General features: G+C 38.8%; 1 protein-coding gene across 1 annotated transcript in view; it reads left to right on the forward strand.

The window, feature by feature from the left end:
* Positions 1-38, forward strand: part of LOC109127193 (F-box protein At4g12382-like) — an 814-nt gene extending 776 nt beyond the window's left edge. The window contains exon 3 of the mRNA XM_019231679.1: positions 24-38. Coding sequence (XP_019087224.1) covers positions 24-38 — 15 coding nt within the window. The remainder of the gene's footprint in view (positions 1-23) is intronic.

Consider the following 17,150-nt stretch of genomic DNA (forward strand, 5'->3'; position numbering starts at 1 on the left):
ATATCTACCTTGATGTTGTCAAGATAGGCAGAGAATAAAATTATGTCCGATCATACATCGTAAAGCCTACACAAAGGCTTCAACTTCAGCGTGAAGTGGTGAGAGACTTCGCCGAAAATTTGAGAACAATACACACACCCAGCCTGCAGCTACAAACTTGTTAGTGTCCTTCCAAGAACCGTCAACAAAACAACAGAATCCGGTATAAACAGTAGGAAGAAAAACTCCTCCCCTCACCAACCGAGGCACAAAAATCGTTTGCATAAACTGAATCAGTGGGAACACCAATTGTGCTCATCGGGATATTGGAAAGAGCCCAAGACTGACGCGCGGACGGACACTCAAAAAAGGCGTGATTGACAGTTTCGAGAGTAACACCACACCAAGCACACTCCAAAAGGATAAATCATCAGATCAGAGACTAATGATCAGATTCAGATCCAGTTTGGTCTGGTCATCTATTACCTAAACTTCAGTTCTTCACTTTAAGATATTTTTCCAAATAACACTCCACAGTTTGTGGAAGGAACCGAATAGGAAGGCATGGTGACCCACCTACCACCAGTGCTACTATTATCAAGCTTATTGACAAAAACATCCGCAATCGATTCAGCACCATCACCACAGGTGCTTACGCTGACGGCCTCCGCTATTGGTTTCACATAAGACGGTCCTAAGCTACTTATGTTGTTGCAATTTTAGCCATAAAATTTAGCTCATTAGACTTTAATTTCAACTCTCAATGTTGCATTCATTGTATAAACGTTTTTTGTTGAAAAAAATTTACATTCATATAAGAAAAAAGATGAAATAAATTTAGGTAGAAAAAAGCATAATATTTGGTGAGAAATGAGAAATGCAAAAATTAAATAGATTAATTTGCGGGTTTAATTTTTTACATGGGTATTTAATCGGGATGGGATCAAATGTACATGGGTATAAAATCTAATATTTAAATATTTTATTAATTTGTCAAGAATATTTTCGATGTAATCGAGTTAAACCACCAAAAAGATTTGAAACCTCATAATTTTTAGTTCTCCTAATAAGATATACTAGATGTACAAGATTTATGTATAAAGCATTAAATTAAAATACATAAAAAAGGATTATGAGAAAAACTGTGTTTGAGAGCCGCAATATGAGCTACATTTATAGAAGAAGATACTCATTTATAATCATCCTCTTCACCAAAAAAGGACTTATAGACGACGTACACTAAACAAAAGAAGTTAGTTATGTACGTATAAACAAAATAATGTTACCGAGTACACGTACACCAAAAAATGACCACTAAAATACACAATCTTGTAAACATGCACACTGTAGTTTCTGTTATGATATAAGACTTATGCAAGTCTTGTCAATTATTGTATTCTTTACATCAACATCTTGTACATGGTTCATCACGCATGTTTTGTTGTATCTTTCTCTACTTGCAGTTATATTATGTACTTCCCTAATTTTATTTACCACAATGAACATTTTAGAAGCGTTTTAATTTGGGTATGTGACACCCCGTTTCAGGGACATATAGAGAGGTTTAAACGAATTGATTTGGCCACCTATGTCACCAAAGTGCATTTATCTTTTTGGTCAAAGGTCCTAAGAGAACTACATAGTTAAACGTGCTTATGCTGAAGTAATCTCATAATGGGTGACCTTCCGGGAAGTGACTGTCGGAACTGTGCGATTGAGGACAAAACATAAAGAAAGATCATATAGTGATTTGTAGAAACGGTAAGCAAGTCTTTTAAAACCTTCTGGCGTAGCAATTTTTCGTCGGATATGGATAGTCTAGCAGACTTAGTGAGAGGACGTGAGACCCATTAAAAAAGATGGGCCCATCGACTGAAAGTAAACGTGGAGCCCACTAAAAGAGATGGCAGTCGAGTGTTGTGACAACCCATCCCGTAGACCCACTAGCCCCCATCTAGCTTGCCCCCAACAAACCCCAATGTAAAAAGTTATGTGAAGTATTAAAAAAATCAACATCAAATTATATTTTTAAAAATTTCTACAATTTAAAAAACAAAAATAATCAATCTTTACATATATTAAAAATTATATATATAGTAGCAAAATTATATTATAAACCAGTGAAAGTAGTTTCTAATCACTGGTTTTTTTGATGACTCCACAGTCGCTATATCATGCTTCCAGTTTTTTTAATCCCATTTCAATTTTCTCCGGTGTCACCTTTATTAGAGTTTTAAATTTTCGTTTTGCTTTCATACTTTTTACGTTTACCTGTCGTTTTACACAGTCGCAGTCGCTATTTCAGCCATCAACAAAAGAACAGGGCCATAACTTTATTTATTCAAATGTACTGTCCCATTACCCATTTTTATGGGTTGAAAGTTTAATACTATAAATTTTAGTTATAAAAAAAAATTGGGTCCTGATTCGTAACCATGAATTTAATATATGTTTAAGGGAACGTAAACATAACAGACACATGCATGGTTGAATAAAATATCTGGTCAAAAAGATGAAACTGAAAGACCACTAATTGATAGTATATGACATCATGAATGTGCACCGTAACTATATTTGTTCTAAAAAACATACATGGCAAGCTTACAGCATAAGAAATAAATAAAACTAACATGATAAGATAGANTTACCTGTCGTTTTACACAGTCGCAGTCGCTATTTCAGCCATCAACAAAAGAACAGGGCCATAACTTTATTTATTCAAATGTACTGTCCCATTACCCATTTTTATGGGTTGAAAGTTTAATACTATAAATTTTAGTTATAAAAAAAAAATTGGGTCCTGATTCGTAACCATGAATTTAATATATGTTTAAGGGAACGTAAACATAACAGACACATGCATGGTTGAATAAAATATCTGGTCAAAAAGATGAAACTGAAAGACCACTAATTGATAGTATATGACATCATGAATGTGCACCGTAACTATTTTTGTTCTAAAAACATACATGGCAAGCTTACAGCATAAGAAATGTCACAAACCATGGGCGTACAGTTACACCAATAATTTTGTTTTTCTTGTTTTGCTTTAATAGCTTATGCTACTACTAGTAATTAGAGATCAGGCCGATCGAGTTAGGCATCTAACATTTCTAGAAGCTATAAAGAGTGTAGAATCGATAAATACACATTAAAGAAAAGTCTTAAGTAAAGAGAATCGGGTGAAGAGTAACATGGCGTTCATGTGCTCACAACTAGCTACCCTCAAGCCCAATTAATGTCATCATCCTACAAAACCACCAAAATTAGACCAACATTTTCTTGTTCAGCCAAGAACTCTTGGCCTAATTAACCACAATTTTCGAAGTCAGAGACCATAGTTAGTTTTACTACCCTATGCATTTTCTGCCCTTAGATTCCGATTTTCCTAACTTTCTCAATTTCAGTGACCAAGTGATGACGATTCGCCGGTTGAGCTACCGAAACCAGGTAATACTAACAAAATTGTCAAGAAAAAAATGAAGTGCTCAATAGATTTGCAAGGAAGTGTTGACATAAAATAAAAATAACAACACAATGGAATCATGTCCTTTGAGCCAGTTTCTGTCACTAAACAAGAAATTTGCAATTACTAGGTTGGTACCTGCGCTACGCCGTGAGATTGGTTTTTTTCTATTCTATTTTTATCATATTTTTCTGTTTTGTTTTTCTCGATTCATAATTTAATATATGTTATTTGGAATCAATTCATACCTTTTTGATAATTTCAATAGTATTTTTGCTTATTATTATTTACATTATTATATGATACTTGAGTTTTTTTAATTTCATAAATTTAGTTTCTGAATGTATTTTAAAATTTATTCCAAATAATTTTAGGGATTACAAGCCATTAGTTCTTGATTTGTTTTCCACTCACAAACCCTTTAGAGCAGTAAGACATATTACTCTTTGATGTCTACATTTTAAGTGTTCTTGATGGATCTCTTAGAGTACTTTTGGTTTAGAAACTTCAACCTTTGTCTCAGAAATTTGACATAAACCAAAGATGAAGCTTTTGAAATTTACTAAGATCGAAAAGGAAATAAAAAATGATAATTTTCACATAGAGAGTTTATAAAAGTTGTAGTAAGTAACCTGTATTGTACTAAAACTTGGTAAAAAAAATGTTCTGGTCCAAAGCAGCAATTTGCTCAATATCATCTTCATTCAAGACCTAAATTAATAAAGAAGAGGTGAGTCAATTTACACAAACACTAATATTTCTTCTTGACACAACCCAAAAAGCTTAAATAAAAACGACATCTTTACCTCGACTGGACCTGTGATTCTAAAAGAAATTAATGAACTTTGTCATGTCCAAGTTCTCTTTTGTGATTTTTTTAATATTTTGTATATCAAACCTCAATTGTGTAGTTAGGGAGGGGCTTACTTGAGAAATTGATATCTTTATGTCTCTCTTCTCTTCTTCCTTCTTCTTCACATCATTATGCGTCTCTCTCTCTCCTTTCTCCTTTCTTTGCTCTCTATTCTATCTTTTCAAATGTCTTCCCTATCCTAATTTTTTACCTCGCCTCTTCTTCCAAAGAGTTCTCGTTAACCGGAGAATTTGATTTCAGAATCTGTAAATTTTGATGAAATTCTTGTTCGAATTAATCAAAGGTGAATTTGGTAAGATTGCTTTGCCTCTTTAACAATGACCTATGCTTCTTCCATGTCTCGTGCTAGACGAGTCATGCGTTTTCTTCTCTTTATGTTTGTTTTATCGAAAGCCAAACTTTGTGACGATTCTTTTGTTTCTCTCTAACTGAATTCAAGAGCAGTCTGATAGTGTGAAGGACAAGAACAAACAATTAGAGCCTTCGTGTTTTTTTATTATTATTATGTCAGGAAGGGTTTATGAAGTGAAAGACAACGTGATTTGGCACCTAGGGGTGTCAATCGGGCTGGCTTTGCCTGATCTGGCCCAAAATTCGCAAAACTCGCATATATTTGAGCCCTTCTTGGCTCGGCCCGAAATATTTTCAAACCTATATTCAAAGTCCGACCCGGCTCTAATAGGGCTACAAGACTTTTCAGGCTTTTTTGGGCTTATCTTACGGATCAAAAATTCAAACTTATAAGTTCGTTTAAAACATGTTTTAAAAGCATGTTTAAAGGTTCAATATAAAACAAATCATTCAAAATTTAAATAACTCATCTACATTCATTAAAACCAGCTTAATCTAAAATAAAAAAAATTAAAACCAAGTAAATTTTTATACTTTTACCAAATAAGAAATATAAATAATTCATATAAAATATCACAGATAAACATTTTAAAAATATTAAGTAAGGTAGTTAAGTAAATATGAAAACTAAAATTAGAGTAGTTTTAAACTTTATTTACAATAAATAATCAAAAAATATTGCAATAAAAAAATGTTAAAAAAAAAGTATAATTATATTTATATAATGTTTTCCGGCCGCCCCGAGCCCGATCGGGCTAAACTCTTAAAACTCTAAAACCCGACCGGGATGAGTCCAAAAAGGCCAATTTTTCTGGATATAAATTGAAGTCCGAGCCTGCTGTTTTTCAAGACCGGACCGGGTCAGGTCAGCCTACGTACTTTGGGCCTAATTGACATGCCTAGTGGCACATAGTTTTTTTATTGGTTTAGAAATATTAGTTGTATTAATTGAAATGTTTCTATTGGCTATTGATTTTAATTGAGGTGTCAACACCAGCTTCAATATTGAGGCAGGAAAGCAACACATCCCCTATATATTAATAGAGAAGCACTCTCTTGAAAAAGCTGATGTGTCGCCGCCAGAGAAGTTCGAGACACATTTAGCAAAAAACCCTTAAATTTTCTACTTAATTACATTAACATGCCACTATATTTTTTTTAAAAAACAATTAACTGAACAATAATTAGATATGTCATCAATTCTCACACAAATTTAAATATCACATATTAAAACTAATAAAATAATTACATACTATTTTAAGTCAAAATTTCACTAAAATTTACTTACAAATATACAAGTCAAAGTTATATGATTTTAGAGAAATCAATATAAAAATATTGATTTCTTAAAATCAATGTAAGTAAAATATTCTATATATTAATAGAGAAGCACTCTCTTGAAAAAACTGATGTGTCGCCGCTAGAGAGCTCGAGACACATTTAGCAAAAAACCCTTAAATTTTCTACTTAATTACATTAACATGCCACTGTATTTTAAAAAAAAATTAACTGAATAATAATTAGATATGTCATCAATTCATACAAATTTAAATATCACATATTAAAACTAATAAAATAATTACATACTATTTTAAGTCAAAATTTTACTAAAATTTAATAACAAATATACAAGTCAAAATTTTATTATTTTTAAGAAATCAATATAAGTAAAATATTCTAAAAACGCTATAAAAATATATAAAGTTAATAAAAATAAAGAACATATAGCTTATTAAACTTATAACTTATTAACAAAATCATATAAAAAATGTTATTTTTATGTTAGTATTATTACCATAATGATTTAAATACCAAGCTTTCAATAGTTATTATAATTGATTATAAAAAGAAATATATTACCCCTGAATTATCTCCAACTCATTAAAGAAAACTTAATTCCCAGTAAATAAATATTTATATATATTCATAAATAAATATAAAAATGACAAAAAATTAGGGGATATCATGATGTGTGATTATTTATAAATATCTAAGTATTTAAATTAATTAATTCCTAAATTTAGTGTGATTATTCATTAAAAATGGAAATATTGATAACCAAATAGGAATATACGTTTTAATTGTACATTAATCAATGTGCTATTAAAAAGAATGAAACAATAACCCTTATGATTATAAATAAACTTAGTACCCAAAAAAATCATAATATATTTAAAATGAATGATTATTAGATTATGAAAAATTGTTATATTTACTCGATTAACCATAAATATAAAAATTTGATTTTTCAAGCACACAAAAACTTTATATTTCCATAAATTGTAACATTTTATAAATATTTTCTTTAACATGTTCACATAATTCACGGGTGAAATGTATTCTTACACGAATACGTTGATTTTGAAATTTCATTAATTTTTTCATAATGGTTTTTTTGGTAATATTCCGTTATTTATAAAAATATTAACAAACAGACTAACTCAAAATATTTAAATAGCCTAATCAAAAATATTAAATCAATAAATTAGATTATCTTCAGAAAATTTAGTTTAGAATATGATTGTTACTAACATATAATAAAATTAATTAATTAAACTACCGATTAATTTAGTATATGTTGTTGTGGTTACATAAGATACATGCAAAATTGTTATGATTACAAATTAAAACATAAAAGATATAAATTTGATTTTTAAACCATACAAAAGACATGTTGCAATAAATAGTAACATTTTATCAATATTTTATCTTCCACATTTAAAGATTTCACAGGTGAAACTGAAACGACCCAACCCGTTTTTTTTTAATAAATAAATAATAATTAATAATAATAATAATAAATAAACTACAACTAGTAGTCTCATACCCACTAGCCACCTAACCACAATCACAATCAACAGCGGAATAACAAATACCAATATCCAATAAATATCCAATAATAATAAAATAATCAATATTACAAATATAACCAATAACCAATAACCAAACAACAGGGAACATAGAACCAGCAACCTGGCAATGTTTCTAATGACCCAATTCTAGCAACCTAGCAATACCAGACAACAACAAATCGAGTCCCTAGAACATCCTCCTCTTCATCGCCTTGATTCCACGATCACACTTTGCCTTTACCTGCACCACAAATACAAATTGAGATGAATGAGTATTTGATGAACACTAAGTGAGGTAATCCTCCCATCTATTGGGCTATACACACAAGCAACAATGATTCCAATGTTCCAAACAAACAACAAACAAAACATACAAACAGGAAAACAAACATCATCTCGCTGGAAGGGAGGTGTCGACCGACACCAGCCAAGTGTCGACCGACACTGGCCTTGGTGTCGACCGATGCTGTTTTGATGGTGTCGACCAACACCACTTGGTGTCGATCGACAGTCCTTCTGCAGCCGCGATCCACTCGAAGCCGAGAATCGAATCTCGCTCCCAACCTCCTCCAAAACGCCCAATACTCAAAACCTAAGCCATATATGTCCATAGGAACCTGTAGCAACAAATCCTAGCAAGAAAAACACACAAAAGAACCACAAACAAGCAAGAACAAGGAAATCAAAGGCTTAGATTAGCCATGGTCATGCACTCACCTCTCTACAGGAAGATTCTGACCAACAATGAAAAAATCCACACTCCCAGCAAGCTTCCCACACGTTCCTAGCCTTGAATCCTCACTCCCACAGCAAGATCTCACCCACAAAGCCTTGAAATCTCACAATCTCTCTCTAGAACCTCAAGAACAATTTTCTCTCTTTGTTTTCTCTACAACCGGCGAGACAAACCCCAAAACACGACCTAGGTCGTTTTTCCCATTTAATAGTCCGGTTCTGTGGTTTTCCCTAAACCAAGCTGACCAAAATCGATGATTAAAACAATCTAATCGAACCAGATAACATTGGTGTCGACCGACATCACCATGGTGTCGATCGACACCCATCCCAGAAAACCAATAATTGGTTTGCGGATGTTACAATTCTCCCCCACCAATATAGATTCGTCTTCGAATCTCGAACAACCATCAGTCAAGGACTCCCGTGCAACCGTCTCCACGGCCCGCACTCCTCCGACCGATCTACGAAAGGTCACCTCTAGGCGATAGACTCACGTTCCAGGCATTATTTGCTCTCGACTTATGGACTTTCCTTTACTCACATGTCTAAACCTTGAGTCTTTATTGGCTACTTATTAGATTGAGGTCTGCATGCCATGATATTGGCTCCTCATCGGGCCTAAACCCGCATGACATAATATATATATAAGGAAGTCCAATACTTGTCTCTCGGGTTGCCACCCTACAGCGTGCCCCCGGATCGTCATCCGAAGTCGATATACCAACCACACTCCCAAGCCACAATGTCTTAGAATATGGCGGTAATAGCAGAACCGAAGTCCCCTAAGAGTTGTGAGCAAACAATTCTGAACACGTCTAACTCCTATCCCTAACCAGGTTTCCTTCCCGTGGCTCGCGTAAGACAAAATAATGTCCTACCAACCACATATTCCTTCACTGGAATACCTCATGACCACACAAGGGTCATCTCACTGCCCCAAGGGCCGCCACAAAGGCCAAACAAATGTCCTAAACAGGACTGCCATAAAGGCCAAACAAATGTCCTAAACAGGACCGCCACAAAGGCCAAACAAATGTCTTAAACAAGACCGCCACAAAGGCCAAACAAATGTCCTAAACAGGACCGCCACCAAGGCCACTCATCCCGAAGGACCGTCACAAAGACCATCTGTCCCGAAGGACCGTCACAAAGGCCATCTGTCCCGAAGGACCTTCACAAAGACCATCTGTCACGAAGGACCGTCACAAAGACCATCTGTCCCGAAGGACCATCACAAAGACCATCTGTCCCGAAGGACCGTCACAAACACCATCTGTCCCGAAGGACCGTCATAAAGAACATATGTTTCGAAGGACCGTCACAAAGACCATCTGTCCCAAAGGACCGCCTAAACAGGCACTCTGGCTAAACAGCCCGCCACAAAGGCCACACAATTGGCTAAACAGCCCGCCACAAAGGCCACACAATTGGCTAAACAGTCCGCCACAAAGGCCACACACGGCTAAAAAGCCCGCCACAAAGGCCACACACGGCTAAACAGCCCGCCACAAAGGCCTCACAATGGCTTAACAGCCCGCCACAAGGCCACACAAGCCTCTCCAAGGCTCTCCGCCACTAAAAAAATAGACAAATTCTAACTCACATAAAACTTTTCATGTTTTCACTTTCCACTTCTAGAAACTTTCCACTTATAGAAACTTCTATTTTCAGGAAACCTTCCTTCCAACACCGCCTCACGGAAATTTTGTATCCCGAGCACCATCTGATCTTGTTACTTAGTCGCACAACCAACCACCCCTAAGAGACCAAGTAAACAAGAGAGATGGGCTGGAATACTCCATTCCCGCTCCAGCCACGGACTACAGATGGGACCAGGCTAGACAAGCTCAAGTTGTGGCTTGCTTCTCATACCACTTCTTAAACCTTGCCTTCATCCTCGCCTCAGGCTCCCAAGTCTGCTCCTCAATACCATCACAGTCCCACAAGACTCTCATCAAAGGAATCTTCTTCTTCCGAAGTTCCTTGATCCTCCTCTCGAGAACCCTCACTGGTCTCGCCTCCAAAGTCATGTTGGGATGAAGATCCTCAGGGATCTTAGCCAACAACTGGTCATCCTCACGGAGACACTTCCGCAACATAGACACGTGGAAAACCTTATGGAATGCACACATAACCTCAGGTAACTCCAGCTTATATGCCACTGGTCCAACTCGCTCAATCACTCTGAACGGACCTATATACCTTGGACTCAACTTAGTCTCAGTCAATGACCTGTTCGGACCCCGCAACATGGCCATCTTGAGGTACACTCTATCTCCAACCTGAAACTCAAGATCTCTCCTCCTCCTATCGGCATAACTCCTCTGCCGATCATGAGCTTCCTTCATGTTCAGTTTGAGAACCCGAAACTTCTCCGAGGTCTCCTGAACAAAATCTGCCCTGTACATGCTCCTCTCCCCCACCTGAGTCCAGCATACCGGTGTACAACACGGCCTCCCATACAAAGCCTCATAAGGAGCCATGCCAATACTCGCCTGGTAACTGTTGTTGTAAGCAAACTCTACAAAGCTCAAGTGGTCTGCCCAATGGCCACCCCAATCCAACACACACATCCTCAGCAAATCCTCAAACGTCTGGATCATCCTCTCTGACTGTCCATCTGTCTGGGGATGATAAGTTGTACTCATATGCACCTTAGTGCCCATCTCTGCCTGAAATGCCGTCCAAAACATCGAAGTGAACTTGGAATCCCTATCGGACACAATGCTCGCTGACACAATATGCAACCTGACTATCTCCTTCACATACTTCTTAGCCAAGACCGCTGCTCCATCAGTCTTCTTAATGGCCAGAAAATGTGCTGACTTAGTCAACCGGTCCACAATGACCCAAATAGCATCAAACGTCCTGGACAATGGCAAACCCACCACTAAGTCCATAGTAATCATATCCCACTTCCACTCTGGAATGGGAAGACTCTTCAGCAATCCACCTGGTACCTGATGCTCAGCCTTCACCAGCTGACACACATCACACCTCACAACCCAACTAGTCACGTCCTTCTTCATCCCGACCCAGTGATAATACCTCTTGAGATCACAGTACATCTTAGTCGCTCCTGGATGAATAGAGAACATGCAAGCATGAGCCTCTCTCAAGATCTCCTACCTCCTCTCCTCATCCTTAGGCACACAAATCCGCCCATGAACCAAAATAGTATCATTAGCCAAAACCTGATACTCTAAACCAACATCCTTTGAGGCATTCACCAGCCCCAAAACCTTCTCCTGAACGAATCGCACTATGCTCAACAGATCTGCTCTATCCGCTGCAACTAAACCCAACGGCTTCTGATAAACTGCACACAGGCTCAATGCACTGATCTCTCCTACCAGAGACTCCATATCTTGCTCCTGAGCCGAAGCCGCCCGCTACCGACTCAAGGCATCTGCAACCAAGTTAGCCTTACCATGGTGATAGGCTATCTCCAAATCATAATCTGCCACCAGCTTCATCCACTGCCTCTGTCTCAAATTCAGCTTGGGCTGAGTGAATATGTACTTTAGGCTCTTATGATTTGTAAATACATGTACCTTTGCACCATAAAGATAAGATCTCCAAATCTTCAGGGCAAAAACTACAGCACCCATCTCCAAATCATGAGTAGGATAGTTGTCCTCATGCTTCCGCAACTGCCGTGAAGCATAGGCAATCACCTTCCCATGCTGCATCAACACACACCCCAACCCAACTCTGGAGACATCTGTATTCACCACTTAGGGTTCTCCCTGCTTAGGCAAAGCCAACACCGGAGCAGTAGTCAACATCTCCTTCAGGCTTGCAATGCCCTCCTCGCACTCCTTTGACCAGACAAAAAGAACATCCTTCACTGTCAACTTAGTCATAGGACGTGCTCTGCTCGCAAACCCCTGCACAAACCTCCTGTAGTAACCGGCCAACCCAAGAAAACTCCTGATCTTCGTGGCATTCTGCGGTCTAGGCCAATCCTTGATAGCCTGAATCTTCTCTGGATCTACAGAAACCCCATATGCAGACACAATGTAACCCAGAAAACCCATCTCACGCTGCCATAAACTACACTTGCTCAACTTAGCAAACAACTTCTGCTCACACAGCTTCTCCAGAACTGCTCTCAAATGCACTGCATGCTCCTCATGACTCTTAGAATAAACCAGCATGTCGTCGATGAAAATGATGACAGACACATCCAAAAACTCCTGAAACATGCTGTTCATCAATCTCATAAACGCTGCTGGTGTGTTAGTCAACCCAAACGGCATCACCACAAACTCAAAATGCTCATACCTCGTCCTGAAAGCAGTCTTCCTCATATCTGCCTCATCTATCGAGATCTGATGATGACCCAACACCAGATCTATCTTGGAGAACCAAGTAGCACCTCTCAACTGATCCAACAACTCATCGATCCTCAGAAGAGGATACTTGTTCTTCACAGTGATCCGGTTGAGATCCCTGTAATCAATACACAAGCGGAAACTCTCATCCTTCTTCTTAACGAATAACACCGGCGCTCTGTCATCTCTGCTGGACCCATCCTGTAAGGAGCCTTGGTTAACGGTGTTGTCCCTGGTTCCAGTTCAATCGTAAAAGGATCAGAACGAGAAGGTGGTAATCCCTGCAATGACTAGAACACATCCACAAACTCCTCCACAACCTGAATACCGCTAACCGTAGACGTCCCCACTGACTCTGACATAGATATAGTAACCAAATAAGCCTCACGACCCTTCTCGATCATCTTTCCAGCCTTAATGGCCGAGATCACGAGACTCCCTGAAGTCAGTCTAATCCCCTGAAAAACCAACTTCCCTTTTAAACGCTTAAACTCCACTCTACCCCGATGACAATCCAGATGAACCATATACCGATGCAACCAGTCCATCCCCAAGATAACATCATAAAGCTCCACTGGGCTGATAAGCAAATCCGCAGGCCAAGACTCTCCCGCGATCTGAATATCGATACCCCTCGCTCGACCAATGACCCTCAAAAACCTGTCTCCAGCAACTCTGACAACTCGTGCATGCTCTCCAGGATCTCCCACGATACCCCCACTCTCTGCACACTCCGAGGTAATGAAGCTATGAGTAGCTCCAGAATCAAACATAACATGGGACTTAAACCCTCCCACCAACAAGGTCCCTACACAAACCTCATGTGTTGAGAACCTAACACTTTATCACAGAACAACATAAATTCTGAACTTACTAAGAATTCACAAAGACAAAGTACCAGAAATTATACATGTGATCGCCCCGGCAGTGGTTCCACCAGTCTCTTCAGTCGTGTAGACCCATGGCGCCTGCTCAATCCGTGCCACCTGCTACCCTGTCGGCTGCACCTGCTGCAACGTTGCCACTGCTACTGGCTGCAACTTGGGACACAAGTTCCTGATGTGCCCTGGCTCCCTGCAATGATAGCATACACGAGCTGCTGCCGTCGGAGCACTCCTCTTGGGACAACTAGCAATCTTGTGACCATTGCCCCCACACCCAAAGCAACTCGGACCACCCGGTCTCTGCGTAGCCTCCCATCTCCTCTTGGTTCCCTGCATAGGCTTGCCGCCCTTGCTAGAACCTCCCTGATGTTGAGCCTTACAAGGCTGAGCTGTTGGGCTAGTCGCCACTGACTGTGCCCGGATATCGTCCTTGAACCCTGCCGTAGTCTCAACCAGCTCTGCACGCGTAGCATAACTCCGCCCTCTACTGTGAACCCTCAAATCATCACGTAGGGTCCTCAAAAACCTCCTGATCTGAGCCTCCTAAGACTCCATATCCCGACCCCCATACCTCAGAAGTCGGCTGAACTCCAAGTCAAGCTCCCGCACTGACCGAGTCCCCGGAGCTAGCTGAAGGAACTGCACCTCCAACCTATCTAGTGCCTCTCTAGGGAAATACTTGCGGTTGAACTCCAAGACGAAGTCAGCCCAAGACATCTCCCTCTGCACTCTCCTAGTAGCCACATCACTCCACCACAACTAAGCATCACCAGTCAAATGGTGGACCCCAATATCCACCCAAAACTCCTCATGACATCTCAGAGTATGGAAGTTACGTTCCACACTCGTCCTCCACGCATAAGCAATAGTAGGATCAGTACCTCCCGAAAACCGCTAGGTACCAATACGGCTCATCTCTCTCAGCATGCTGACATAACGAGAATGAACCTCTATATCCGCAGCCGCTGGCTGCTGCACCTCTGCCGCCACTGGCAGCACTATTGGTGCCTGAGCCGGTACCACAATCGGTAACCGCGCTAACAACTGTGTTAGCAAACCCGCAAGATTGACACCCGGGACTCCACCCACTGGGACTCCCACATCTGGAGCCCTAACATCACCGGCTACTGGAGCATCAACACCGTCCCCTCCGGCCACACTCATGGAATCCCCCTGGACACCCTGCGACTCGCCGACACCCTCTGCTGTCACACTCTGGTCCGCAGTCTCACTCACCGCTGGGACTCTGCCCCTACCACGATCATGTCCGCGTCCACGACCACGACCAGCAACAGCATCCTCTCTAACCATCTGCACTACCATGAACAGAAGGCTAAGCTCACAATTATCATAACACAAAAACATAAACTCACTGTGGAATCACACTGTAGACTTGAAGAGGATGTTCTAGGACTTCATGCCACACACAATTGACTAACTCACATAATCAATCAAGACATGCAATCCCAAACATCACAACAGAAACCTAGTGAACCCAAACCTAGAACCGTAAGGGCTATGATACCAAACTGAAACGACTCGACCCGTTTTTTTTTTAATAAATTAATAATAAATAAACTACAACTAGTGGTCCCATATCCACTAGCCACCTAACCACAATCACAGTCAATATCGGAATAACAAATACCAATATCCAATAAATATCCAATAATAATAAAATAATCAATATTCCAAATATAACCAATAGCCAATAACCAAACAACAGGGAACATAGAACCATCAATCTGGCAATGTTTCTACTGACCCAATTCTAGGAACCTAGCAATGTCAGACAACAACCAATCGAGTCCCTAGAACATCCTCCTCTTTATCGCCTTGATTCCACGATCACACTTTGTCTTTACCTGCACCACAAACATAAATTGAGATGCATGAGTATTTGATAAACACTCAGTGAGGCAATCCTTCCATCTACTGGACTATACACACAAGCAACAATGATTCCAATGTTCCAAACAAACAACAAACAAAACAAACAAACCAGGAAAACAAACATCATCTCGTTGGAAGGGAGGTGTCGACCGACACCAGCCAAGTGTCGACCGACACTGGCCTTTGTGTCGACCGACACTACCCCACAGTGTCTATCGATGCCGTTTTGCTGGTGCCGACCGACACCACTTGGTGTCGATCGACACTCCTTCTGCAACCGCGATCCACTCGAAGCCGAGAGTCGAATCTTGCTCCCAACCTCCTCCAAATCGCCCAATACTCAAAACCCAAGCCATATACGTCCATAGGAACCTGTAGCAACCAATCCCAGTAAGAAAAACACACAAAAGAACCACAAACAAACAAGAACAAGGAAATCAAAGGCTTAGATTAGTCATGGTCATGCACTCACCTCTCTGCAGGAAGATTCTGACCAACAATGAACGAATCCACACTCCCAGCAAGCTTCCCACATGTTCCTAGCCTTGAATCCTCACTCCCACAGCAAGATCTCACCCACAAAGCCTTGAAATCTCACAATCTCTCTCTAGAACCTCAAGAAAAAAATTCTATCTTTGTTTTCTCTACAAACGGCGAGACAAACTCCAAAACATGATCTAGGTCGTTTTTCCCATTTAATAGTCTGGTTCTGTGGTTTTCCCTAAACCAAACTGACCAAAATCGACGATTAAAACAATCTGATCGAACCAGATAACATTGGTGTTGACCGACACCACCATTGTGTCGATCGACACTCATCCTAGAAAACCAATAATTAGTTCGCGGATGTTATAGAAACATATATTTTTTACACGAAATAATGCAGTTTTGAATAAATAAATAAAAAACTTTAGTTAGATATTATGTTTGGCACATACAAATATTGGTTCTAGAATAATAATTTTTACTTATAATAATTTTCTTTAAATCGATTTATCTCGCACATAGTGCGGGTTGTTATCTAGTTCTTCTTTTGTTGCATTGATTCAATAGATGACTAGTAATTAGTTTTAATAGAGAAAACAAAAATGTTTTTGGATTTTAGGTTAAGGACTAATATAACATATGTCAACATTTCAGGAAATGTAAATCTAGCTTTGTCGCTCAGATCCGTCATAAGTACTTGGATAAATTGTTTCGACTGATGATTTCATAATACGTTGTCGTTTCCTTAAAAAAAATATTTTAATTTTAGTCTGTTTTTTCTTAGGTAATTTAGCTAACAAAAAAAGGCGAAATTAGTTAAACTGTGTCCAAGAATAAGACGTGTTATAAGAATAATTGATACAAATTTGGAGTTTGAAACAGTAACAAAAAAAAGGAAATATTGAAAGAGGAAAACAACCGAAAACGTGTATGCGATCTGCCTTCCGACCAACTCCGGACGTGTGTCTGTCTTTGCAAAGTTTGCATTATGGGATTTGAAAGCCTTTTGGTTTATAAAAGACAATTGATTTCATTTGATGAATTCACTTTTACTCAGATTCTCTTTAGTGATCTCTTTCGTTTGATTCTGTCATGTTATTTGTAATTTTTATCAAAGATTAAAAAATAAGAAAATTATTACAATATCTATACTAATCCTTTAAAATAAACATGTAAATCAATAACTTTGCACCATTGACAGTTAAAATATCTATTTATTAGATATTATTTTTTATTTTTGATAAAAATTTAACAATGAAATTTTTTAAAATTTTTACTTATTACCGTAAC

The sequence above is a fragment of the Camelina sativa genome, chromosome 1 (genome assembly GCF_000633955.1).
Source record: "Camelina sativa cultivar DH55 chromosome 1, Cs, whole genome shotgun sequence".
In the NCBI taxonomy this organism is placed as follows: domain Eukaryota; kingdom Viridiplantae; phylum Streptophyta; class Magnoliopsida; order Brassicales; family Brassicaceae; genus Camelina; species Camelina sativa.